At 48.1% G+C, this 26,078-nt stretch overlaps 1 protein-coding gene across 1 annotated transcript in view; it reads left to right on the top strand.

Moving 5' to 3' along the window:
• Positions 1-26,078, top strand: part of INTS1 (integrator complex subunit 1) — a 526,883-nt gene that overhangs the window by 323,722 nt on the left and 177,083 nt on the right. The window contains 4 exon segments of the mRNA XM_078664951.1: positions 6,389-6,513; positions 8,337-8,591; positions 20,200-20,359; positions 21,099-21,239. Coding sequence (XP_078521077.1) covers positions 6,389-6,513; positions 8,337-8,591; positions 20,200-20,359; positions 21,099-21,239 — 681 coding nt within the window.

Here is a 26,078-nt window from a genome sequence, read left to right as displayed (position 1 = left end):
CCAGGGACAAAACCCGCCTGGTCTGGGTCTATAAGCCCCGGTAGGTGGGGGGCTAGTCGGGCCACGAGGATCCCGATGTACAGCTTGAGATCGACATTTAAAAGAGATATCGGTCTGTAGGAGCCGCAGAGTGATCAATCCTTTCCCGGATTGGGAATGACTGTGACAGAGGCCCTCAGGAGATCAGGCGGGATGGCCCCCTGTGTGGCGAATGAGTTAAATAGGCGGGTGAGGAGTGGTGCCAGTGACGCGCAGAATGTTTTATAAAAGAGAGATGTATACCCGTCCGGTCCCGGGGCCTTGCCGTGTTTAAGTTTGGCTATGGCGGAGATCACCTCCTCAATCCGAATGTCTCTTTCCATATGTTCTGCCTGTGGAGGGGTAAGTGACGGGAGGGCGACCGAGGCCAGATATGCCGAGGTCGCGGACTCATCCGGTGGATCCCCGGCATAGAGATCTGCATAAAAGCCGCAAAACGTTTCGGCAATTTGGGTATCTTCCGTGACCATTGACCCTGTGGGGTCAGCGACCTCCTTCACCATCTGACGCTGGTGCGTTACTCGGAGCCTGTTGGCTAGGAGTCTGCCACAACGGTCCCCTCCCGTGTAGTAAGCATGTTGCAAACGAAGCGCAGCATACTCCGCCCTGTCCACGTCTAGGGCCGATAGGAGTTTCCTTGCCACTTTAAGCTGCTTCCAAATCCGGGGGGCCCCCGTCCGGCTGTGTATCTGCTCGAGCTCGCGGACCCTTCGGGTGAGTTCCTCCCTCTGTCCCGCCGTTCTATATTCTCGGCTGAAGAAATGGCCAGGAACTCCCCCCTGAGAGCCGCCTTCAGGGCCGCCCACTGTGTTGCCAGGGAGGTATCGGGGTTATCATTGTGCGATAGGTAATCCCGATTCGCATCTTCTATACGCCTAACCACCACCTTCTTATGCAGTAGGGTATCCCTGAGGCGCCAGACCATGGGAGGGCAGGACACCGGCGGCAGACAGAGCGTGGCAATGACCGGGGAATGATCCGATAAGGATATCACTCCCAGTTCGGATGAGGAGACTAGAGCACGTACCGGGGTCGTGACCAGAAGATGATCTAGCCTCGCGTACGTTTTGTGTGCGTGGGAGTAGTAGGAATACCCCGGATCAGCGGGATGCATGGAGCGCCAGAGATCGTGGAGGTCCACGTCCGATAACGGTGCCTTACTCCCGGCTGAGAACTCCCCGACCTGCGGGGAGCATTGGGCGGATCTATCTAGGGCCGAGTCGAAGACCATGTTAAAGTCTCCCTCCACAATAATGTGTCTATCTGGTGAAGCGTAAACGTCTACCATAGCCGATCGTAAGAAGCGGTCTTGCTGGTCATTAGGGCTGTACAGGGACCCAATCGTGAATGTAACCCCCCAACTCTGAACCGATAGACCAATTATAGTCTGCCTTTGTGTTCTGCATGTTTGTGAAGGATTTCTCCCCTGAAGTGTCGGGCCACCAGGATTGCTACCCCCGCTGTCTTAGTAGTGCTAGAGAAGAACAATTGTGTCAGGAATTTATGGGAGCGCAGTCTATGAGAGTCGCGGGCCAGCAAGTGGGTCTCCTGTAGAAGACAGATATCTGCGTGGGTGCTCTCGAGGAGAGATAACAGCGCTCGCCTCTTGACTGGATTGTTTAGGCCCCTGACATTGAGGGTTACCACCTTAATAGTTGTGGGAGGCATGTGACATAATGGAAGTGAGGGCGCAGAATCTCCTCCTGAGTGGAGCGGGGAGCATAGATGCCGCTGGAATGAATACAACCTTCATGGTGCACTGGACGACCCACCCTCCCCTCCCTGAACTGTTACCCGGCATAGCACACTGGAACGACCCACCCTCTCCTCCCGGTTCCCCTCCTCCCAACCAGAACTCCCCCCAGCCCCCTTCAAAACCCTCCCCCCGCAACCCCAACCCGAGATCCCCCCAACTACCCCCGTCCCCCCCTCCCCCCAACCCGCCCCTTCAACTGATCCCCAAACCTCATTGTCCAAGTCCAGTCCCAACGGACAAGTCTGTGGTGAGTTACTTAAGTGACGTTCAGCCACTACACACCCCGCCACCGCCCCCCCACTCCCAGGACCCCCGAACCTGCATTGCTGAAGAAGCTGTGTTGGTCTCCCCCCGGAGTTCACTCAGGCCGTCAGAGCAATATCACTAGATGCCGTGTCTCTGGCCACTTCCTGGACCGCGTTAGCCATTTCCGCTCGGATAGTGGGTGAGTCTGGTCATGCGGAAGACGTAGAGGATCGCCGTGCAGGGATCGTTTGCCAGCCGTCTCTGGTAATGCGTCGTCGGCGAGGGGTGGGCGCAGCGTCATCCGTCGCGGTGATTCCAAGCACTCCGCAGGTATCCTGGAGGGAGCGAAGCTGATGCAGAGTCCCGTTCCACCTAAAGATGAGGCGGAAGGGGTGGCCCCAACAGTACTGCGTATCGTGGTCTCTCAGGAAGTCTGTTGCTATTTTGAATGCTTTACGCTTCTGGAGTGTGATCGCCAATAGATCCTGAAAGAGAGCGACCTGGTGCCCCCGGAAACGCAGGGACTGCCGCTGTCGTGCTTCACGGAGTATCCGCTCCTTCAAGAGGTAGTCTGGCAGGAAGGCCAAGATATCGGGGGGTGGCGCAGAGGCCCGACGTGTCAGGCCCACTCTATGCGCTCTGTCAATTCTGATGGGGAAGTCATCCGGCTCCCCCAGTATCTCCCTGAACAGGTCTCTTAGATACCCAGCAACGTCCACACCTTCTTCCTTAGATGGAATTCCTTGGACCCGGATGTTGTTACGACGGGACCGGTTCTCGAGGTCTTCATTGTGCGCTTGGAGGTCAAGTTGTTGATCCCGTAGTCGCAGCACCTCTTGTTGCAGCTGCGCAATCTCCTCGTCCCGAGTGTGTCCAGCTTCCTCTACAGTAGTCACCCTCTCTCCGCACCTCCCTAACCTCTCCGGCCACTTCTTGCTTCAGCGCGTGGAAATCTTCCCTAAGCGAACTGAAGAGAGACTCCAAGAAGGATCTGGTGACTGGGGGTTCCCCCCCTTCCGCCCCCTGGGAGCCGCCCGAGGGGCCCGGTGAGTGCTGTCCCTTATCTTGTTTCGTAGGGCCTCTACTCAACATTTCTGGCAATGTCCGCTCTCCTTTCTTGCCCCCTCTGTTGCCAGCCATACTAAAAGCAGGGGTCGCACACCAAGTGGCTTGCTACTCAGTTGGTCATCCACGCTAAGAAATACAGTTCCGGGGCCAGCACCTGTCCGGCGAGCCGACCACTCGCGGCGCACGGGTCCAACGCAATACGCCCAAGTGTCCCAATGGTGTGCTCACCTCCGCTTCTGGATCCCTGTGCGCTCCTGGTCTTCAGACGTAGGGAGGCGGATGGTGACAACCCCCAGAGCAGCCGCGGTAAGAGTCCCCTAATGAGCGCACCGTCGCCTTCTCAGCACGTGCCGTGTTCGTCTTCGCTTCGGGCACCTGGTGCTTCAAGCGCCTACTACTGGAGGGCAGATCCGGCTCTCAAGTGTTCCCCTTCTCGGCCACAGTAGTCCCCAGGTCGCTCCCGTCCTCAGCAGACCCCTAGGTCCCCTGGCCCAGTGGGTTCGGTGCGCTACCACCTCCGATGACCGTAGTGCGCGACACCCAGGCCTCAGGTTTGCAGGGGAGGCGTCGCCACGCTCACCGACCATCAGGTGTTGTCCGCTAGTAATTATGGGGCTCGGTTCACCCCCGGGTGCACTGCCTCGGCGATCGGGCGGCTCCAGGCCGATTCCTGCGGGATCGGGTCTGCCCTGTGCAGTCAATCCGGGCCCGCTGCGCCTGCTCGGCGGTGCACTGGTGTGGCACCCGAGGCCTATCCGCTCTTTGTAGGCCTCCTCGCCTTCCAGCTGCGTTCTAGGGCCGGGGCCGCCCCGCCAGTAGGCCTCGTTCTCGGCCTTGTGCGTGGGATCAGCGCTGGGGCCTATGCCCTCCGTCGGTCGCTCACCACAGACGCTACTATGTGCCGCAGCAGGATCACGGTCTCTCTGCGGGGTCTTCCACACCGCCCCAGGCCTCGATGTACTTCTTTCCGCCACAGCACGGCCTCACCACAGTGCCGCCACCACTCACTGCTGCCCTCTTGGTGCTCCTCTACTGTGGGTCATGGGTCCCCAGATGGGGTGGGCGAACAGTTTGGCGTTCCCGCTCCCCTGACGTTGAGCCAGCGGCAGGCCGGGAAAAGTTTGTGTAGCCGGGGGCCTACTGATAGGCCGCGTACCCGGCCTCGCGTAGCAGCCCGCGCCGGGGCCCTCAGTCCGAGTCCTCCGCCTTCGGGCACCGGGCGTTCCTACACCGCCCGGCCGCGCCGGAGCCCCGGGAGGGTTCCGCCCTCTACCTCCGGTCGGGCCCTCTACCTCCGGTCGGGCACTTCAGGATGCCTCCGATTCGATTCACCGCGACCCTCGAGGGCTGCGGTGCCTGCCGTCTCGTCGTGCCGCCTCTGCCGCCGGCCTCACCCCCGGGTCTCCTCCGCAGTAGCCACGGAAGCTAGCAGCACTCCGGACAGTATTGCTGGATGCCCCCCAACCTCCGACACAGATCACCAGCCGTTTTGGGGGGAGATCTGCAGATAGTGGCGGTTCAGGGGTCCGGGTTCACGGGAGCTCGCAGAGAGTGCGACCGCTCACTCCGCCATCTTTGCCACGCCCCCTTATGGAAGGACTTAAACGCATAATTCCTCCAAGACACCCACCTTCACCAGTCTGGAATGTAAACTTTGTTTTAACCAGACTTATGGGACCACCGTTTGAACCACTACACTCATGCGAACTACAATTTCTTACTTGGAAAGTGGCTTTCCTTATTGCCATTACTTCACTTCGAAGAGTTAGCGAGCTGCAAGCCCTAACTATTCAAGAGCCATTCATTCAAGTACATGCAAATAGAGTAGTTCTCAGAACAAACCCTAAATTCATGCCAAAGGTGGTATCCCATTTCCATATAAATCAAACTATAGAACTGCCGGTTTTCTTTCAAAACCCACTCCGTAGCTGAAAGGGCCTTGCATACTCTAGATGTCAAGAGAGCTCTGCTATACTATATTGATAGAACTAAGGCATTTCGAAAGACAAAGCAGTTGTTTGTTGCTTTCTCACCACAACATAAAGGTAACCCTATTTCAAAATCAGGTATAGCCAGATGGATCGTTAAGTGCATCCAAATATGTTATTTAAAAGCAAAACGCACCTTAACAGTTCCCCCTAGAGCGCATTCCACATGCAAGCTAGGGGCATCCATGGCTTTCCTGGGTAACATTCCTTTACACGAAATCTGTAGAGCAGCCACATGGTCAACCAGACATACATTTACCAAACACTATTGTGTAGATGTACATTCAAAACAGCAAGCTGCTGTAGGACAGGCTGTTCTCAAAACTCTTTTACAGACTGCTACAGCTGACACAGGTAGCCACAGCTAAGGGAGATACTGCTATACATTCTATGCACAGATATGAATTCAGCAGCCCACATGCCTCGAACGGAATATGCTACTTACCAGTATGCATCTGTTCTTGGCATGTAGGGCTGCTGACATTCATATCGCCCACCCGCCTCCCCGGTGCCTGTCGCAGCTGTAGCATTCACTCTTTGCATGGACATCTCTTACTGTACTATACTCCATCTCTGCCACAATGGCGAAAAACAATCTGCGGATGGAGAGGATGCCCATGTGGACTGTAGTCCAAGGGAGGAGCCACCTATCTCGTGATACTTCGAAGACTCTTCCAGGACAGCAAGGTGCAATCATCCGGACCCAACACTAGGCGGCGATCTATGCACAGATATGAATGTCAGCAGCCCTACATGCCAAGAACATATGCATACTGGTACGTAGCATATTCCTTCTGGTGGATACTCTATCTTACTACATATTCCTCACTGACCATCCCACCACCCTATTCTGTGAACAGGACTCTTTTTCCATCTAAAAGGCTCCCATTGTATAGATCGGCACACTGTGAGCGTGCTTGGGTGGCACATATTTGTGGCTCCTCTCGTCACTTCCAGAGGGGAACAACGTTGGTGTGGAGACACCTATTGACGCGTGGGAAATATCGACAAGGTGAGGAATTTGCAGTTAAAAAGAGCATTCACGAGAAAGATGTTTACGGAAGGTTAGTAACTTGTTCATCAGAGCACACAGTCTTTTGGACTTGTTGGAGAATTTCCCTTATTCATTCCTTCTCTTGTGCTCTGTGCATTACTTCTTTTTATCTTACCACAAAACAAAACTGATGTATTTTGGCATAAACGTGGTGGGATCAGACTGGGTAATTGTTTAGTTAAGGATGTGGAATCATAGAATTGATAATCACCTAAAGATAATTGTTTATATTCACAGACAGCATTGATTCTCTGAGGCCAAAAGTAAGCACGGAAGCCCCTCAGGGTCCAGGGAGGATACGCGCTCTCACTCAGATTCCTGTTTTAGGCCCCGAGGACGATCTTGCTGGGATGCTGCTTCAGGTATGAAGATGAAATCTGAGAGTACTGATTATTAAATGCCTTTGTGACATTTATGCTTGCTTAAGAGTAAGTGTTCTTGTATGTATAGCCTAACTCAGAGGGCACTATCGGATCAGTCAAGTGGATATAGCTTGATTGCAGGGTTCAGGTCTCATTGTAGTATCATAACACTTTTTAACACTGCAGGGCCTAGTTCTTTCCCTGGATGTTGTGTTTTTTAAAGTAAACTTTGTTTGACGACTGCCTAAACTTTGGGATGTTGCAAATAACATTCACAAAGAACCCCTCCAAGCAATGCCTAAATCTTTATTCATTTTATTGATTGGCAAAGTGTGGGTCCTGTGTTGATGAGTCACTTCCTAGAGTCTTTTTAGGTCTAAAATATTAAGATATGACATCTTTCCTCAGTAATTGAAGAAATTGGTGGTTAAATGGGTGTTTGTCTTTAATAGCTGCTGCCACAGAGAAAAGTAGTCCATCTTGGGATCTTGTCCTCTAGACCTTAGAGCAGGTGTAGTCCATGAGGCGATGAGCAGTGACAAAAAGCCTTGTTTACAGATTTCCTCTCAAGATGTCAAGTTCAGTTGAAATCTAATGCCCATATTTCCAAGTTCCTTAGATGTGTGCGCCAAGATTTCTGAATGTTTACAATGCAGGAGTCTTTTTGGAAAATGAGGGCTGAGCAAAAAGATTAGCTTTGCTTGTTCTGGTGTTGCAGCTGGACGTGGTGAGTTAGGGTTAGTTTTTATAGATAGATGGACTCAGATCTCCCTGTTTTGAAGAATGTGAAAATTAGTTTGAACTTGATGGCCTGGGCCACCGGGACCAGCAAAGTTCCATTAGGGCTGGAAATTATAATGAGATCTCTCCGGGATGCGGCAAAGTCCAGGTGCTTAGTTTTACATTGTCTGAAGTTTGAGGATGTCCTTGTTATATTCTCTCTAAAGACAATTTGTCTATAATAGTCAAGTTATGTCGAAGACCCTAGTGAGTCTGAACCAATTCTCCAAGGAAGGCAAATTCATCCCTCAAAATATCACAAAGCGTAGTTTCTTTGCAGGTGTGCAGACAGAAAATGCATTTCTCCAGCTGTCTCTAATTATCCCATCATACCCAGTATTTTGTGCAACAACATAATGAAAATAAAATATTTCTGTACCCTTTAAAAGCTGATAACGGATGCAGTGCCCAGCTTTCCTCTGGTGAATAGAGCCTGGCCTAGGATCAGGTCCTGGATTCCATATTTCAAAAGCCATTTTCTTTTAAATAGAGTGCATAGTCAACATGCTGCCTTATATGCGTTAATGCCCAGCCAACTTAAAGCCTTCTTATCCTTCTGCTCTCATCAACAGTGTGGCCTCCAGGAGAATGGACACGGTCAGAAAGAGCTTTAGGTGTGGCTCCCAGTGTAGCTGATTACATTTCAAATGTTAAAAATAACCTCTACATCAAAGCGTAATTCTGCCAACAGATTTGCCCTTTGCGATGAAGGAACCATTTTAAAAATGATTGTGTTTAACTCCTGTTTTTTAACAAGAAATTGAATACTCTGCAATCTAGTTCCTTAAGGTCTGTAAGGTTCGGAATGCTGCAGTTTGCCTCCAGATGTATGCTGTCATGCTCAGCACTTTCTTTTCATTGACTAGCTGCATGCATGCATAAAGTATTTGAAGGATACCATATAATGCATATTGATCCAATTGACTAAGCGTTGGTAAAGGAAGTCATGGTCTCTAAGCTAATGGACTTGATTTTCTTGAAGTAGCAAGAGTGCATGCTGCACAGTGGTTGAGCAACTTTTTTAATGTGTTTTTTTCTTTTAGCTCTTCCCTTTGAATTCAGACCCACGGTGGCAGAACGCAAATCCGCGACCAATCTCCCTAGCAATGCAGCAAGCTCTAGGGCAGGAACTGGCACGCATCCGGCAAGGAAACACACAAGTGACAGGTGTTGCAGTTCGTCTTCTCCAGGCTCTGGCAGCCTTATTGAATTCCCAGCACAGCGCAGCATTGGTCTTGTCCATGCATCGGAATCACTTCATATCCTGTCCAATAATGCGACAGCTGTACCAGTATCAGGTGAGGATTCTTGCTCGTGTGAAGTATGTGGAAAGAAAGATTACCCGTCTCTTAACTTTTCAGCAGACAAATTGGTGTCAGAGAAATGCTATTTTTGAAACAGAGTGCATCCAGAATTCATCTTGGAAGTGAAGAGTCAATTAATTCTTATTGTTTTTGAATATGGATTCAAATTGAGTTTCACAGATACTTAGGGACATATTTCTATTTGTAAGAATTAATTTAAAATTCTGTTTCTGCTACTACTATGCTTTGACCCGTATAAGTAGCACCACTACAACAAGGTTTAGGACTATTATAACTACTTGGTCTGTTGGCACTAGTGTTAGTTCTATGAGAATTAGTACTATCGTAGTCTATTGCCATAACACCTTTTTACCTCTGTAGGTGAGTTGAGACTTCCGCTAATGTGTGCCCTTCCGTGAATGCATAGGATTTCATGTTCCCATCTGGGATATAGTGTTCAGTATCACTTTTGTGCAGGCGTTTTCCTTCCTTATATAGTTATTTTTGTACATTTGGTCTGATGTTGTATAATGAAATATTAGATTCTTCAGTATTGTATCTTTTATAGATTCACATGCTTAAATCTTCCCAGTTGTCATGGTGGGAGCCCCACGGTAACAGTAAAATAGCATTATCAAAGTTTAAAACTTAATCTCCCTTGAAAGTCAATAGCATTTAGTAACCAGCTAACCTCATTGAAGAACATCCAAACTCCAGCCAATCACATCACAGACCCAGAGTATCCATCCCCTGCAGGGCCACCATACCGCTGTTTTCTTACCGCATGTTGTGCGTTACAGAGTCTCCCCGAGCTCTGCTCAGTGACAGTGTTTCTTCCTTGACCTTTTCAACTTTCAGCTAGCAGTTACCATTTCTGCATCCTTCTCTTCAGCTGTGGTGCTGTGGGAAAGTGAGTGTAGCTTTTCTGTCACTGTTGCAGAATTTCTCATTCTAAAAAAGGGCTGTTTAGGCCCTGCAAGACTTCTGGAAAGTCCATGCTTTTCTCTGAAGATCCACACAAGGAGTGCTTATACTGTCTATATCCAGACCATAAGCACAGGGGCTATAATCACTGCCGGACTTTTTCTTCAAAAACCCTGAAGGATCGAGAGGGTTGACTGCTCCTCTGGCTTCAAATGAGAAAATCTATAAAAGATTCTGACTCCGCTTCTTCTAAGAAAGGGAAGGAAGAAGATCCTCCTTCTGTCCAGAGAGATCCAAAGAAATCAAGGTGTCAGAGTGAGGAGTCATCCATGGAGAAAAGGCTAAAAAAGAGCAGCCTGGCTCATCTAATGCCCAGCAAAGATCTGGCTCTGCACCTCCATCTACGCCACATACTGCCTCACAGAAAATTCACCCATCGACGGCCTGGGCATCAAAGCATTCGACAGTTTCCTCGGCGACATCTAAGACGGTGACTGTCAGGACAACGACAGCTGTAGCGTCGACGAAAGTTGAGGTGGTGATGGCGGCAACGATGAGGAGTTCTATGTTGTAGAGAACTTCACCGTCGACGGTTCAGCTGGACGCTGCTTCATCGACGGGCATCTCCACACCAGTATTTGGAAGGGGAATATTCCTTCTCGGACAGAGGGCGCCCTGGCATGCAGTGCTTGGACACTTTTCAGGAGCATTATCCTTATTATGAGCAGGAAGAGGAGGAACGTCAGCAGGAACCCTCCATTAATGTTCCGATGTCTGTAGTCACCGACTTGCGTCTGATGCTCAGTAACTACTATAAGCGCTTCCTGGAGGCTAATGTTGCTCAAAGGCCAGCTCCTGTACAGGAGGATCCTGTTGTCCTCTCTGATCAGCAGGCTGCACCTGCACTGCCGAAGCAGACATCCTACCACCCTTGCAGAGTCCTGTTCAAACGTTGGACAGTGGTGACCAGCAGCTAGAAAAAGGAGAGTGGCAATTGGATCCAGATGTCCACGACGAATGGATTGACTATGTGGCACACACACACTGCCTTCTCCCACTCTGCCACTGGCCGATTCTCCGGTGGATATTCGCTATTTCCAAGACCTTTTAGAGCAGACATTAAAACGTTTTGATCTCCCCATACCTGTAAAGTAAATGGAATGCTTAATTTACGATTTCAAGGCCACCACACAGCGCTTCATTAGGGCAATCCCTATTGTTGATTTCCTGTGGCAGGAAGGCCTTAAACTAATGAAAACTCCAGCTTCTGTGCCTGCAGTTATCCCAAAATTGGATAAAAAGTACAGGTTGCCGGAGGACTCTACTGCATGCCTTATTGGCCATCCAAAGCCTGATTCTGTGATAATGCAAGCTGCCCAAAGAAGATCTAAGAGTCCTGCATCACCATGTACTGCCCCGCCAGACAAAGAAGGGCGCAAGGTAGATAATATCGAAAAGAGGTTTTCCGCATTGGCAGCACCGGCCATCAGGGCCTCCAGTGCCATGGCCATCCTCGGGAAGGTAGGACAGGCAGATGTGGTTGGACTTCTTTCCCTTCCTGGAATTTCTGCCTGAAGACAAGAAGAAAGAAGTGACGGATATACTCTGAGGGGATGAGAGCCTCATCAGAGATCATCGATGTGGCGCTGGACATCTCCTCTACCGCCGTTTTGCGGAGACAGGGATGGCTCAAAGCAACGACATTCCGCCTGGAAGTCCAGGCTAAGATGCTTGACATGCTGTTCGACGATGAATACCTTTTTGTCAAGCATGTGCATGAGGCGCTTCAGTCTCTTAATTTGAACACTGACATCTAAATCCTTGGCCAATCTGCAACAGAAGACATTTTCTTCTTTTTGAGGAAGAGGCCAATTTTCATCTTGACCCCAGCTGCGTTTTCAGCTTTACTATCAGCAGAGTTTCCAACCGCAATATTCTCCGCAGTCCTTTCGCCAGAATTCCACACTGTCTTACACGAGAGCACCAGCACGCAGACGTCCTGCATCTGTAGGAAAGTCTCATGATGCAGGCAGAAGACAATGACTACTTTCAGACATCCGTCACCCCAGTCCTACTCCAATTGGCTCAGACTTCCTCGAAATTCTCCTTTCAACGGAATACCATTTCTTCCGACAATGGTTGTTAGACGTCTTCAACCATGGTCACACCCTGGAATTTCTTCAGCAACCTCCGAATTTCCCTCCCCGGAAGACTGTTTACCGTCATCTGGCGCTTCTCAAAAAAGAAATAGTTCTCCTTTTCGACAAGGAGGCAATCAAGGAGGTGCCACGCAGTCAACACAACCAAGGCTTCTACTCTCGCTTTTTACTGATAAAGTAAATGACAGGAAAATGGAGGCAAATTATGGACTTCAGGTTGTTGACCAAGTTCATAAAAAGTTAGCCTTGCATGATTTTGACGCTCGAGGACATCCTTCTTTTCTCGAACACAGGGGATTACATGACCTCCCTGGATCTTCTGGATGCATACTTACATATTCCCATACATCCGAAGTATCGGGGTTTTCTCAGGTTCGAGGTGGAAGGGTGCCATTATCAATTCAAAGTGCTGCCTTTCGGGCTAAAATCACCACCCAGGGTTTTCACCAAGTGTCTGGCGCCGGTGGTAGCCTATCTTCGGCGTTGCAGGCACCAGGTTCTTCCCTACCTACACGACTGGTTGGTCAAAGCCCCATCCCTTTGAGGTGCCAAAGTGTCTACGAGAGCCGGTCTTCAACCTTTTCACTCTCTGGGTCTCAATCTCAACAGAGAAAAGTCCTCTCTCCTGTCCTCCGAGTCGCTGGTTTTTCTGGGAGCGATATGGGATACCAACCGCTCAATGGCCTTTTCCACAGAGGAAAGAATCTCACGTCTTTAAAGGTTGGCTCAGTCCCTCTCCTCAAGAAGGTGCGTTTCTATGAGGACTTAAAAGTCGATGTTGGGTATTATGTCATCCTGCATCCCATTTATTCCACACTGTCGATTGTGAATGAGACATCTCCAGGAGCAGCTTGAATCTGAATGGATTCAATCTCGAGGCTCCTTGACGACATCGTCTTAATCACGCAGGAGATGACGATGGCGATGTCCTGGTGGACAATCAGAAGCAATCTCTCTCAAGGCCTGTCCTTCCTTCCAACAAAACCAAAGATGGTCATGACAACAGACGCTTCCATGTAGGGATGGGGAGCTCACCTCCTGTGCTTCAGGTCCAAGGGAGGTGGTCGGACCCAGATTTATTGTGTCACATTAATCTGCTGGAACTAAAATCAGTCTCTCTAGGGCTCCGATCCTAAGGGGATCGTCTCTCCTCTTCCGCACAGACAACCCAACCACCATGTTCTTTCTGCAGAAACAAGGGGGAACGAGGTCTCTGGCGCTGTCAAGTCTAGCGCAATAAATTTGGAAAGGCTAAATCACCACAACTTATCTGTACAAGTCCCCCACGTGCAGAACAAATGGGCCCATTCCCTCAGCAGGGACACCAAACAGTGTCACGAATGGGAGATGGACGCCGTTCAGCTACGAAGGGTGTTTCAGTGCTGGGGGTTACCAACCCTGGATCTATTCGCTACATCACTCAACAAAAAAGTCAAATTTTACACCAGCAGATTTCCTCAATCAGGTTCTGTGGAGAACGCCTTCCACTTTTCTTGGGAAAGGACCATTTGCTGACGTGTTTCCTCCATTCCCTCTCATTCCGAAAGTTCTTCAAAATCAAACGGTAACCCTGCCGCTTTATCCTCATTGCCCCAGCATGGGCAAGACCGTACTGGTACACAGAGCTGTTTCGCCTATCAGAGTCTTCACCAATCCGTCTGCCTCCAACGGAACATCTGCTTTCCATGGACCAAGGCCAGGTGATTCATCAGCAGATTCACACACTTCACTTGTCGGTTGGGCTCCTCACCACACAGAGTTTGGGGACTTAATTCTCTCTGAGGAGTGCCGTTCAATACTTCGCAAAGTCTGAGCTCCTTCTACAGTCAAGTGCTATTCGGCTAAATGGAAAAAAACTGCTCCTTGTGTGCTAAGCACTCTTGTCATCCTCTCTAGTCCCCTCCGGAAGAAGTTTTGCCATATCTCTTGTCTCTGGCCATGGCTGGTCTTTCACACTCATCGATTAAAGTTATTACACTTAGCGGCGATCTCTAGATATAGGAGGCGTTCAAACCAGTTGTCTCTGTGGTCCAACAGACTGGTGAAAGAATTTATGAAGGTTCTTTTTAGAGCTTATCCACCAATTTGACCCTCTCTGATTCTCTGGCAACTGAACATTATTTTGTTGCATCTCATGAGATCACCCTTCGAGCCGATTCGCAAGTGTGAGTTGAAATATCTCTCATGGAAGGTAGCTTTTCTCTTAGCCATCACGCCTACTAGACACATTAGCGAAATCCAGGCCTTCACTGTAACGGAGCCTTGTCTACAGTTTCAACAGGATAGGGTGGTACTCCGCACTAATCCTTCCTTCATCCCCAAAGTACCTACCACGTTCCATCTAAATGAACCGGTGGTCCTGCCGTCCTTTTTTCCTTCTCCGTCTACACCGGTAGAGAGAGCTCTCCATTCTTTGGACATCAAGCGTTGCTTGAAGTTTTACTTACAAAGGACAAAACACTTTCGTAAATCTACCCAGCTCCTCATCGCCTTCTCTGCCCCTAGGAAGGGTCAGGTCTTGACTAGAGCATCTATTGCACGCTGGGTTTCCTCTACTATACTTTTCTGTCATGAGAAAGCGGGAAGCCCGTTAACATCTAAAGTTACTGCCCACTCTGCCAGGAAGATGGCAATGTCCTCTGCCCTGTTTGAGTGTTTGAGTGTCTTTACCTGACATCTGCAGGGCTGCAACATGGAGGAACGTCCATACCTTCACAAGGCACTACTGCCTGGATGCCTGTCGGAAGATGAATATTGCTATGGTCCGAGCGGCCTTACGACTAAGGGTGGGCGTAGTTCGCGGAGTAGCGCTACGCGAAGCTACGCGAAGTGCACTTCGCACTACGCGAACTTCACGTAGCACTACGCGAGCTGCGTAGTAGCATGTTCGCACTGTGCAAGATGCGTTTTCAATGATTGCACAGTGCGAACAAGCATCCGGCACTGTGCAAGCATTGAAAACGGCATCTTGCACAGTGCGAGCTGTAGTTTTCTGCTGCTCGAGGAGATTATTACTCGAGCGGCAGCTTTCTCAACGCGAACAGGTAGTTTCTCATTGAGAGCGGTCGCGAGCATGCGCAACCACTCACAATGAGAAACCTGACCTCCTCGCGTTGAGAATCTCGCCGGGATGTCATTTTGCTTGCTCGCGGTCGCGAACATGACGTTCAGGACCGCGAACAAGCAAAAAATGAGCGCTACGCTACGCTGCACTACGCATGTTCGCATGTTCGCACTGTGCTACGTGCCGCTCGCGTAGTGCGAAGTTGCAAAAACTTCGCAAACTCCGCGAGCGGAGCGTAGTGCTTCGCCCAGGGTTACTTACGACGTCTGTTCGCATAAGGTGGGCCTCGTCTCATGGAGGTTTATTATTTCTTCTTATGGTGCTGTTTCAGTATTTTCTCTTTGTAGTTAGACATATATGTATATTTTTTTATATGTAGGTACTGCATTATTGGCTTGCGATTCTAATTAGAGTTTTATGGTTGCATGGTGGGGTGGTTCACCTGTTCTTCCCACCTCCTTTACCTCTTATGTACTGCTTGCTATTCTGATTCAAGCATGTGAATCTATAAAAGATACAATACTGGAGAAACAACAAGTTACTTACCTGTGCATTGTGGTTCTCAAGTATTGCTATCTTATATAGATTCACATGTGGCCCTTTGTCCCCCCTTTCCAGGTTCACCTTCCTTACATCTATCCTTTTACTAACTCCACTTGTGCTAGAAATCTGAGGTATGGTGGCTCTGCAGGGGATGGATACTCTGGGTCGGTGATGTGATTGGCTGAAGTTTGGATGTTCTTCAATGAGGTTAGCTGGTTGCTAAATGCTATTGAATTTCAAGGTAGATTACGTTTTAAACTTTGATACTGCTATTTTAATGTTACCGTCGGACTCCCACCATGATGACGGGGAAGAATCAAGCATGTGAATCTATAAAAGATATCAATAGTAGAGAACCACAATGTACAGGTAAGTAACTTGTTTTTTCCAGAAGTCGCCATTTTTACAAAGTGTGGGATTCATCCTCATACTTTTTTTGATTTTTTGATTGGCATTTGTGTACCTTTACAAACATTTAGCCTGCATTTTTAAACAGTACATCCGTACATATTCAGTCAGGTGCAACAACTTAAAAGAACGTGTGCAGCTTAGTGGAGAAAAAAAGAAAAACGCATTGCAATTTGCGGATCATCAACAGTTGTTATTAGGGCCAGCCAACATCAGCAACCATTCTATGCGAGACCATTGCGTGTTAATGTTTTTGTCGTTAACAACACAAGTATAAGCAGTATAAGTCTAGCAGTGGACTTCCGCTATATGTATTACAGTAAAAAAAAAATGAAATATACAGATGTACAACTTGTTTATTCTAGTGGGCAGACATCTGTGTCAAGCTATCTAACCTAGCCGGGGGGGATGAATCAGAGGTGCTGTTGAACCAGTGTTGTCTTGGGATCTCAGATAGCTTAACAGAGGTTCCCAGATATCTTTTCGGCGATATCTTTGCGACCTCATGCTCCAAAAGTGCAATAATTGATCAGAACAATAGGCCGCATCCTGAAGCCATTCTTTCTGTTTCGGTGCCAACCATCTTCCCCACGTCATAACCACTCTACACTTGGCTAAAAGGAGGAGCCAGAAGAGCTGCCATTGCTTCCCAAATTATCTTTGTAGTGGGGCGATATCTCACCCCAAACCAATCGCACTGCGTTACTGTGCCATCCTAGGCAACATCTTTATACATGTACTCCTTTTCATTGCAATATTTATCCTCTCTTCTTTTACTCTTTTTTCCATTCTTGACCATATTCAGATTCCACACGTGGAGTGAAAATGCTATTTCCCAAGTTTCTTATGTTCTCCCTGTGCCCATCCGGACCTCTACAAAAGACCAAGAATAAAGCATATTTCATTCAGGGCAGCGTTTATTTTCTAAAAACCCAATGCATTTCGTGCTTAATGGCACTTCTTCAGGGGTCACTACAATCAATAGAAAACAGCCAACAATTAATACTGTAACATATGCTGCACTCATATTTTGCTTCATGTTCGCATCTTTCAGTCTTTAATGACCAATTAATCTTTTACTAGCGTTAAACCATAGACCATAGCCCTCCCTTCTTCCCAACCAGCAACAGGTTAATTCTTACGCTAAAAACATGCCAATGTCACAACCCTCGACCCCTCCTGACCCTGTCCCTCTCATCTCTGTATTTTTCACTTTGATGCAGGCCCCATTCGTCTCTACTTTCCGCAGTTTCAATGCAGTGTATTTCAGTTTAGCAACTCCCCTCCGTTAACTCCGCCTTTGTCTAAACATGCAACTCTCACTACATAACCTTTCCTTCACTCTTTATTTTATCCCTCCCATGCCTTCCCGTTTACAGGAAATTGTTGCTAAACCTTTCTTAAATCCACACATACACCCCTATCTGCTAGTTACAATTTGCCTTGTAATCACTAACACTTTTAATCTACGAGCTCTACATACCTGCCCTGTGACGTTAAAAGCCTTCCATTCTCGAGGCAGCTGCAACCCAAACATGTCTACGCCCCACTTATCCTCGCGCTTTTAACCTTTCTATTGCCCACCCAATTAGCGTGCTGACTAAATTGATTACGCACCCTCCGCACCATAATCAATCACAACCCTAGCTGTTGGCTGAAAAAAACTCAATTACCCATAAAGCAGTTCGTGTCAACAAACTACATCGATAAACATCTCATTATTTAAAACCAATGAAACATTTTACACAATGTATTGTTCATAAGTGAACACAGTAATGTAATGTCCGTTTGTTGCTCATTAACTCTGTCCATAATAAATCACGATGGAATAACCATCCGTGTGGAATCTTCACATTTTATGTTCCTCTAGAAATTTCAAAAATGAAATAGAATGAGGCTTGAGCGCACTGCTTTGAAATTTCAACCATGTTCAACCAAACAGGTGCAATCCCGGTGTTGGGCATTCTTTTGTAACATCAAATGTGGAGGACGGGATGCACACTTTCTTTTTGAAACTAACCCAAACTTCTCGTGTTTAACTGTCTGTGCGTGCAGACTGGTAGCAGTGCCATGCCCAAAAAAAGCACTTCGCAAATTGCCAGCTTGCTCTCCCGGAGTTGAGGAGCTACTCCCTGCAGCCACAGGCACCAAAGAAGAAAGGTCCGGTTCCCTGCCCTGTCACTTACCTGAACCATGCTCCCAAAGGTCCGATCCGTCCTCCCCCCAAGTGTGGGGATATCAGGCCTGACCGGAGCTGCACTGTACCAATACCTGGGGGGACCCTTTGCAGCAACCAAGGCTTGTTGTGTCCAGCTCGGACAGCAACACTGAGAAAGACTGATCTTTATGTCGAGGGATTTCAGGGACAGTGCAACACAGTAGATTGGCCCAGCTGTCCTGTATGCCCCTTTTCTGCCGAATTTAGACAAAAGTGAGCCTCCAACTGCTGCCACCCGACGCCTCAAAATACCTCTGGACCCGCGCCCCATATCCTGAGTCTGAGGGAGGTGACTGTAACAACAGGGTCCCTTCGTGCACGAGTATCTCGAGGACCAACTGGGCTGGCCCCCCAGTCCCAGCTTGCAGCCTCTTTTAAACCAGACTGTTCTCCATTTAAGTGAACGGGGCACTCAACTCTGAAACACACAGCTGTACCAGGCCGCCCCAGTGCTGCCTGAGGTGTCTTGTTGGTGATACCTTGGACCATGCCCCCTGCTCACCTTAAGTCCAGGAGAAGGGTTGCGTAAGTCCCCGACAAGTGGCCAAATGCAGGATTTGTTTTTTTCCAATAGTATAACATTACCGCTCCAGAAATTGCTCTAAGCGTGAACTTTTGTAATATGTATAATTTCATTTCTCCAAAAGTACTTACCTGATTCCTATGGACTTGGTATCCAAAATCACATAAAAATATGTTATTTTTATAAATTGGTGTCTGATTTCTTAATTGTGTGTTTGTCTCACTTACTGCCTTTCTGTGTGTAATAAATGCTGCCCCCCTGATAAGCCTAACTGCTTGCCCACACTACAACAAAACAGAGCATTTAGGTAATAATTTGTTCCTCTGTAAACCAATTGGGGTTTGCCTGGGCTTATTACACAGTGTACCTCATTTTGGTCCACTATATAAAGAGCCAGCTTCCTGAAAGCTTCACTTAGACGAATTAGTGAAATGCAACCTCTTACGATCACAGACACATTTACACAAGTTCACAGGGACAGATTGGTGCTTGGAGAAAAAAAACGTTAATTTCTAACGAGGTTTCACCTTTTCATGTCAATTAGAGTATTGACCGTACCGTTTTCTTCCCACTACTAGATAGGGTTGCAGATAGAGAGTTACATACCGCAGATATTAACAGGGTGCTCATGTAAGACTAAACATTTTCGAAGGACCAATTAACTTTTTGTAGGCTTTGCTACATCTTGTAAAGGACATTGTATCTCTAAGGTAAGTATTGCAAAGTGGATTTTTAAATATATTCAGACTGTTAATGTGGAGGCAAAACTTGTACACTCTATACACCTACGGCTCACTCTACACGCATGAAGGGTGCCAGTATGGCTTTCCTAGGTAGCCATCTTAAACAGATAACTGCAAATATACTACTTGGTTAATACCACACACATTCACAGAGTATTAATGTGTCGACATCTTGGCTTGTCAGCTAACTGTGTTTGGCCAGACTATTTTAAGAACATTGTTTCAAACATCCACAATTGCTTCCTCTTAGCCCCTGCAAGGAAGAAACTGCTTTACAGTTGATACAAACAAAGCATGTGCATCTACAGCCACACATGGTACACATGGAAAATGGTTCTTACCCTGTAATCATCTGTACGTATCATATAGTGCTGTAGGTTCACATGCACCTACCCTCCTCCATGGCACATGTTTCTTACAATAAATGCATATATCTTCTTCAATGCATACTGCAGGACATATACCTACTACTCTCAGCGCTCCACTTTAGTCTGCTGAGTGGAAAACGATCTAAGGGTGAAATCAGTGTCCATGTGTATTGGAACGCTAACGGAGTAGTTGCACAACATCCAGTTATTCAAAGTTTCTTTAAAGAGAAGCAACTTGTAATGTCTGAGCCCAGCACTACAAGGCAGAAGTATGCAAAGCAGGTGAATCTACAATACTTTAAGTTACAAATAGATGCTTACACAGTAAATAACATTTTCCTTATTTGTAATACCTAGATCTGCAGTAATAGATAAGTTTGTGGAAATTGAATTCAGAACATTTAAGTACCTTTTCATTTGAGAAAGAGCTATATCTTATTTGGAAGAACATAACACGTATCGCTGTTTAAGCAGAGGTACGCTGTCCTACGCATTTGTCTTTGTGAAAATGCTTACCACTGTGTATTTGTTTTTCTTAAGGCATACCCTACCATCCTTCATTTCACCAACCCTTTACCAGATCAAAGGCTGGCTTCTTTTTTCCTCTGCTGTGTAATTCACAACATGTATGTTTATTTTGACTTCCTTTCAGCTTTGCGTTCCACAGGATACTGCCTTCACTTCACTGTTCTTCAAGGTTCTCGTGCAAATGCTTCACTGGTTGGAGAACCCAGCTGTGGAAGAAGGGCCACTCCGTGGCCAAATTAAGTCCTTTGCTGCACATTACTCTTCGAAGCACAGAATACCTGATGGTATGGAACTGGAATGAGTGTGGGCGTTGTTCTAGCCCTAGCTGTGGAATTGAATCTTAATTTAATTTTGACTTTCTTACTTGATGTTTTGCATTGTTCATTATATAGTCTTAGTTTGTTTTAACTCCCTACAACCCTTCAATGTAACTGACTTCCTGGCAAGGGGCCATCTTTTGAATTGAATATTCTTTAGTGAGAGTTTGAGATTTGGCAAAACCTTTTTCACAAAATGATCTGTAATTTTGAAGCCCACATATTTTGATTATTAATCAGTGCTTTCTTATTTCAATTTGCTCTAACTAAAGAGTGCTCATTGGTGGAGTATCATTCAGTATACTGATATTTAAAATATTTGTATTGCGTATGGATGTCATATTTGGGAGTATTTAGGGTAAAACCTAAATGAACTATGGAAGATGGGGCTGGCCTATGGGTACATTATGTATGTTTCCAATGCTTGCGGCTTACTACCTGCTGCATTTTACATTCTTCCTGCACTTAGGCAATCCAGGCCCGTACACCTGTATGTGCGTTACATTTTGGAAGCGCTCTTAATTGATTCTTGGGAGTGTTATCGCACCTGTTTTCCTTTTATTGTGTTTCTAGCTGTTAGTTTCTGACATTTCATCTGTGCTTTTGTGATACTGAGAATACCTGCTAATTGTGTTCTTGTATTGGCATATGGAAGGTTGGCTTATGTTCCTCCTAATTATTCAACTGATTCTCATGTTTTTTGTAGTTCGAACAGGGTTCATGCACTTGGCAGAGATATTGGCATTTCATCGTGAACCTGAATTGATCAATTCCACTGTTCGAACCCTTGCCACTACTCTTAAATCTGGCGAGAAGTGCAACGTAGAACCGGAACTGATTGGCAAAGGTATGTTATGTGCATTTCCTGGAGACAACTGTTGTTTATAACTAGCAGAAAGTGTTATACCTTATAGAGACTTCCAGTTGCAGATTCCGTATCATTGAAGTTTCTAGGCGTCGGGCTGGATCAGGAAACTTCTGCTGAGCAATGCCCACTAGGCGCGGCGTCGGGTGGCTTCATTCGGCTCTGCGTGACGTCCTCTGCATCAGTATGACGTTGCAGTACCTATAGAGGTGCCACCGAAGCGCACAGACGTCAGTTCTTAATTTTCCGTGCCAGTTAAGTGCCGATCCGGGAAAAGCTACCCCTCTTCCGATTTTTGGCAGGTTTTGTCTTGACTTTTGTTGAATTAAAAAAAAATCCACTTTGTGTGCGAGGTATGTCTAGGAAGAAGACAGGTTTCAAGCCATGTGATGCCTCCCACCGCATGATGTCGGTTACCGATCCCCACCTCGTCTGTATCTCGTGTCTCGAGCACGACCACAATTCAAAAGCCATGCTCAGACTGTGGGGCCATGGCTCCGAAGGCCTTGAGGGAGCAAGCGATAAAGCTCCTCATGGCCCAGCAGTCGACACCATCCAGCGAGACTTAGCAGAGGTCCCAGTCCCGATTGACTAAGAGGAGGTCGCGGGACCGCTCACGGAGCCCTAAGTCCTCTTCATCCCACTTGAGGTCCACGGGACATTTGGGGAAGAGGCATAAGAAGAAGAAGTCCAAGCGGACTTCATCTTGACCTCGGCTGATGTCTGTCATTGAAAGAGGTAATGAGCACCGATGCTCTAGGCACGGTCCCGCGGAGACCCCCACCCTTTCCAGAAGCCGGAGCGACTCCGGGAAAATAAAAGAATTTTATGAGGCCATGCGCCGCGTATTTGAGCAGAACGACCTTGCTGGTGAACCCTCTGACCCAGTGGAGTCAGACAGGGGCCCTATCGTGTTCAATCCATTCGGCTCCGGCCACGACGCCGGTAGGGCCTCAAGGATCCAATCCCAGGTCCGGGCGACGCTAGCCATGCCATTGTGACCTCCCCTGGCGCTGGACCTGAAGTCGGTGCCTGCGGCGCCGCTGGTGCCCATCGGCAATGCCAGCCCAATCCTCATCCCCCATAACATGGAGCCGGAACGATGTTGCTCTACACCAGTTCTGGCATCGATTGAACCCCAAGGTCTATGTTGTTGCCTGAGCACTTTGAAGATGTTCTAGGCTCAGGAGAGGAAGGGGAGCAGTCTATGGACCCACTGGAACACTAGGATGTCTCTGTGGAGAACTTGGACTGGTATGGGAAATTTGTTGAGGCCATTGGACTGGACACTTCCCCAGATACAGGCTTTCTTTCTCCTCCAATAATGGCTACCGAGGAGGGGGCATCCTATGCCATGGTGGTAAATAAGGTGGCAGAGGTCCTTGGACTAGAGCTGCCCTCAGTGCAGGTCACTGCGAATCCCCTGACTGAGGTACTTCAACCAGGGGCTTTAACTTCTGAACCCCTTTTGCCCTTTAATGAGGCCCTTACGGAGGTTGTTCTTGGCACATGATCCAAGCCTAGCACAAGGGCTCCTGTGAATAGGATGGTTGCACGCCACCATCACCCAGCTTCGGATGACCCCAGGTTCTTCAGTTAACACCCCACCACAGAAAGTTTGGTGGTGTAGGCCTCTACGTCCCAGGGCGCGTTCCCTTCTGCCGCTCCGGATAGGGAATCCAAGAGGCTGGACTCATTTGGAAAGAAGTTGTTTTCTTCCTCCAGCCTGGCATTGCAGTCTGTGAATACCGCATGCTTATTGGGCCATTTCTCCCATTCCCTTTGGGAGACAGTTGTGCAAGTGCTGCCACACGTACCAGAGGAGGCCCAGGCTGTGCTTTCGCAAGCAATCAAGGATGGTAGAGATGCAGCAAAATTCATCGTACAGTGTAGCCTAGATATGATAGATTGCTGGGAAGATCAATTGCAATGACCGTGGCCATGAGGCGCCATGCCTGGCTTAGAACAACTGGCTTCTCGGGTGATGTCCGAGCTAATCTGATGGACATGCCCTTTAATAGAATCTGTCTTTTTTTGGGAAAAGGCAGACTCGGCCCTGGTCAGGTTCAAGGACTCTCAAGCCACGGGCAGGTCCTTGGACCTCCCCTTAACTCCTTGTGGCCAGTCTTTCTTTCACCTCTTTCGTGACAACGGAAGGGGTTTCCAGCTGCGTCAGCCCTATCCCAGCCAACTCCCTGCACAGTCTGCCCAAACCGTGCGAGGACGTGGAAGCGGTGCAATCCAATAAAGGAATGGAGGCCACAAGACGTTGGTCACACTGCCACCAGCAGCCACAGTCTCCAAGCACTCCTAGGCTGACTCTGCAGGACCACACTTCCCTAGTTGATGGGAGAATTCGTCATCCTCTCCCCCACTGGAGATCCATAACATCGGACAAGTGGGTCTTGCAGATCGTCCAGAAGGGCTAGTCTCTACATTTCCTCTCTTTTTCTGATTTTCACATCCAACCGAGCCACAGGTGTTACCTGCAGTTCAAGGTAGGCCGCAAGCACTTTCAGTTTTCCATGCTCCCCTTCCACAATACCAGTCCTCCTTGGGTTTTCAGCAAGATGATGGCGGTGGTCGCAGCTCATCTGCACATGCTAGGGGTGTCAGTCTTCCCCTACCTCGATGACTGGCTGTTAAAGACGTCCTCGCCCCGGGCAGTCGTCTCCCACCCTCCGACTAAGGCCGACCTCCTGCATTTGCTGGGGTTCTCTATAAATGTGCCAAGGTCACACCTGACTCCTTCTCAGATGCTCCCTTTCATTGGAGCCTATCCTCTCAAGCAACAAGTCCAGGATATTCAGGTTACGATTCCAATGTTTCGGCCTCAATCCTGGATTTCGGTGAGACTAACTCTGAGGCTGTTGGGCCTCATGGCCTCCCGTCTCCTGTTTATAAAGCATGCCAGGTGGTGTATGCGAGCTCTGTAGTGGAACCTGAAGTTCCAATGAACACAGCATTGTGGAAATCACACCGACCTGGTCCAGATCTCGGAAGGAACTGCGAGAGATCTGCAGTGGTGGTTGATGAACCGCGATTGGGTCAGTGGCAGATCCCTCTCTATTCCCCAACCAGATCTCACTTTTGGGATCGGGAAGCCATCTGGGAAAGGTGGAGATCAGGGGAATCTGGTCTCCGGCGGAGACGGGGCTCCACATACATTTGTTGGAGCTCTGGGTGATTCGGTTGGCATGGAAGGCATTTATTCCCTCTATCACGGTGCAAGTGTTCACGGACAACACCACCGCCTGCTGTACTGCCACAAGCAGGGCAGGGTGGGGTTTGTCGGGAAGCCCTGCGTTTCTGGACATGCTGGAATATGCAGGATATAACCCTTGTGGTTCAACCTCTGGCAGGTTCTCTGAACGCCAGAGCGGACTAACTCATCCGACGATGCCTAGCAGATCACGAGTGACTTCTCCAGTCGGAGGTGTTACAAGGTCTCTTTCAGCAGTGGTGAGAACCTTGGTTTGATTTGTTCGCCTCCGAGGAGAATGCAAGGTGTCAGCAGTACTGCGTGCTGGAGTTTCCAAGGTGGCTATCTCTCGCTGACACCTTTCGTTGGAAGTGGAGCTCAGGCCTGCTGTATGCCTTTCTGCCCATATCACTCCTGCCCAGGGTTCTGAAGAAGATCAGGAGCGACCGGGTCCAAGTCATCCTTGTGGCTCCGGACTGGGCAATGAGAGTCTGGTATCCAGAGCTTCTGAGAATGAGCATAGATCCTCCAATCAGGCTACCTCTTTGGGAGGATCTTTTGTTGCAGCAGCCGGTTAAGGGTTCTCCACCCGAATTTGTCAACTCTACGCCGCCATGCGTGGAGATTGAGCGGTGACAGTTGATAGCTTTTGACCTTCCTCCCGAAGTCTGTAATGTTATTCTGGAGGCCCACCACTAAGACGGTATACGCCCGCCTTAGCTAGAACCCCCATAGCACTTAAAAATCTTATTGCTGACTACACAGCCTTTATGTCCGACCTGGACCTCCAAGTAAATAAAACTGAGACCTTTATTTTGGCCATGGGGGTGCTAAAAAAGAAAAAAGAAAAGAGTTTTTATCTCTTTGGGGAAAAATTGGAACTGGTCACAAGCTTTTACTGCTTTGGGGTGGTCTTCAATTCTAAACAGTCTTGAAAGGTGATGGTACAGAATAGGGCAGACAGCATGGACAAGAGTATAGCCGCTATTTTCCATTTTTTTAAAAAAAATCTGGGCATTAAGCCCCTTTTGGAAATGATTAAAATCTATCTGGCTAAATTGAGATCTATTGCCACTTATGGGGCGGTGGTCTGGGGGATAGCGGATACTGCTGCCTTGCAAGTAATGGAATACAACTGTGTTAAGTGGCTGTTATCAGTTCCAACAGCCTGTAGAAATGTTGTCGCCCACAAGAAAGTCGATCTGCCCTACATTAGTGATGTTATTAAACTGGCCCCACTTTTCATGTGGTTGTTACTGTGGAAAAGGAATAGTGTTGACTTGAACCAAATGATCCTGAAAGATATCATGTCTTTAGACCATGCCCACAAAATCCCATGGCTATCCTATGTAAAACACACTTTCGAAACTTAGTCTCTGTGAAGGTTTCCCTAAATCTAGGTTAGAGGAACTCTTTATCACAAAAACTGCTTCTGATAGGTGGGATAGGTGCAGGGGGAAATTTCTGTTTTGGCCTATAATGGACTATCACATTCACAGCAAGGAGTTCCACAATATCTCTCCTTTGTTGAGAACATTCAGCACCGGTACATTTGAATCAGATTTCAATTGAATTATATACCGATTATGCTTGGGTATCCAATGCATGTATTTTCAATT

This window comes from Lissotriton helveticus, chromosome 10 (assembly GCF_964261635.1).
Source record: "Lissotriton helveticus chromosome 10, aLisHel1.1, whole genome shotgun sequence".
Lineage (NCBI taxonomy): Eukaryota > Metazoa > Chordata > Amphibia > Caudata > Salamandridae > Lissotriton > Lissotriton helveticus.
Note: the sequence above shows the minus strand (reverse complement) of the source record. Positions and strands in the feature narration are given on the sequence as shown.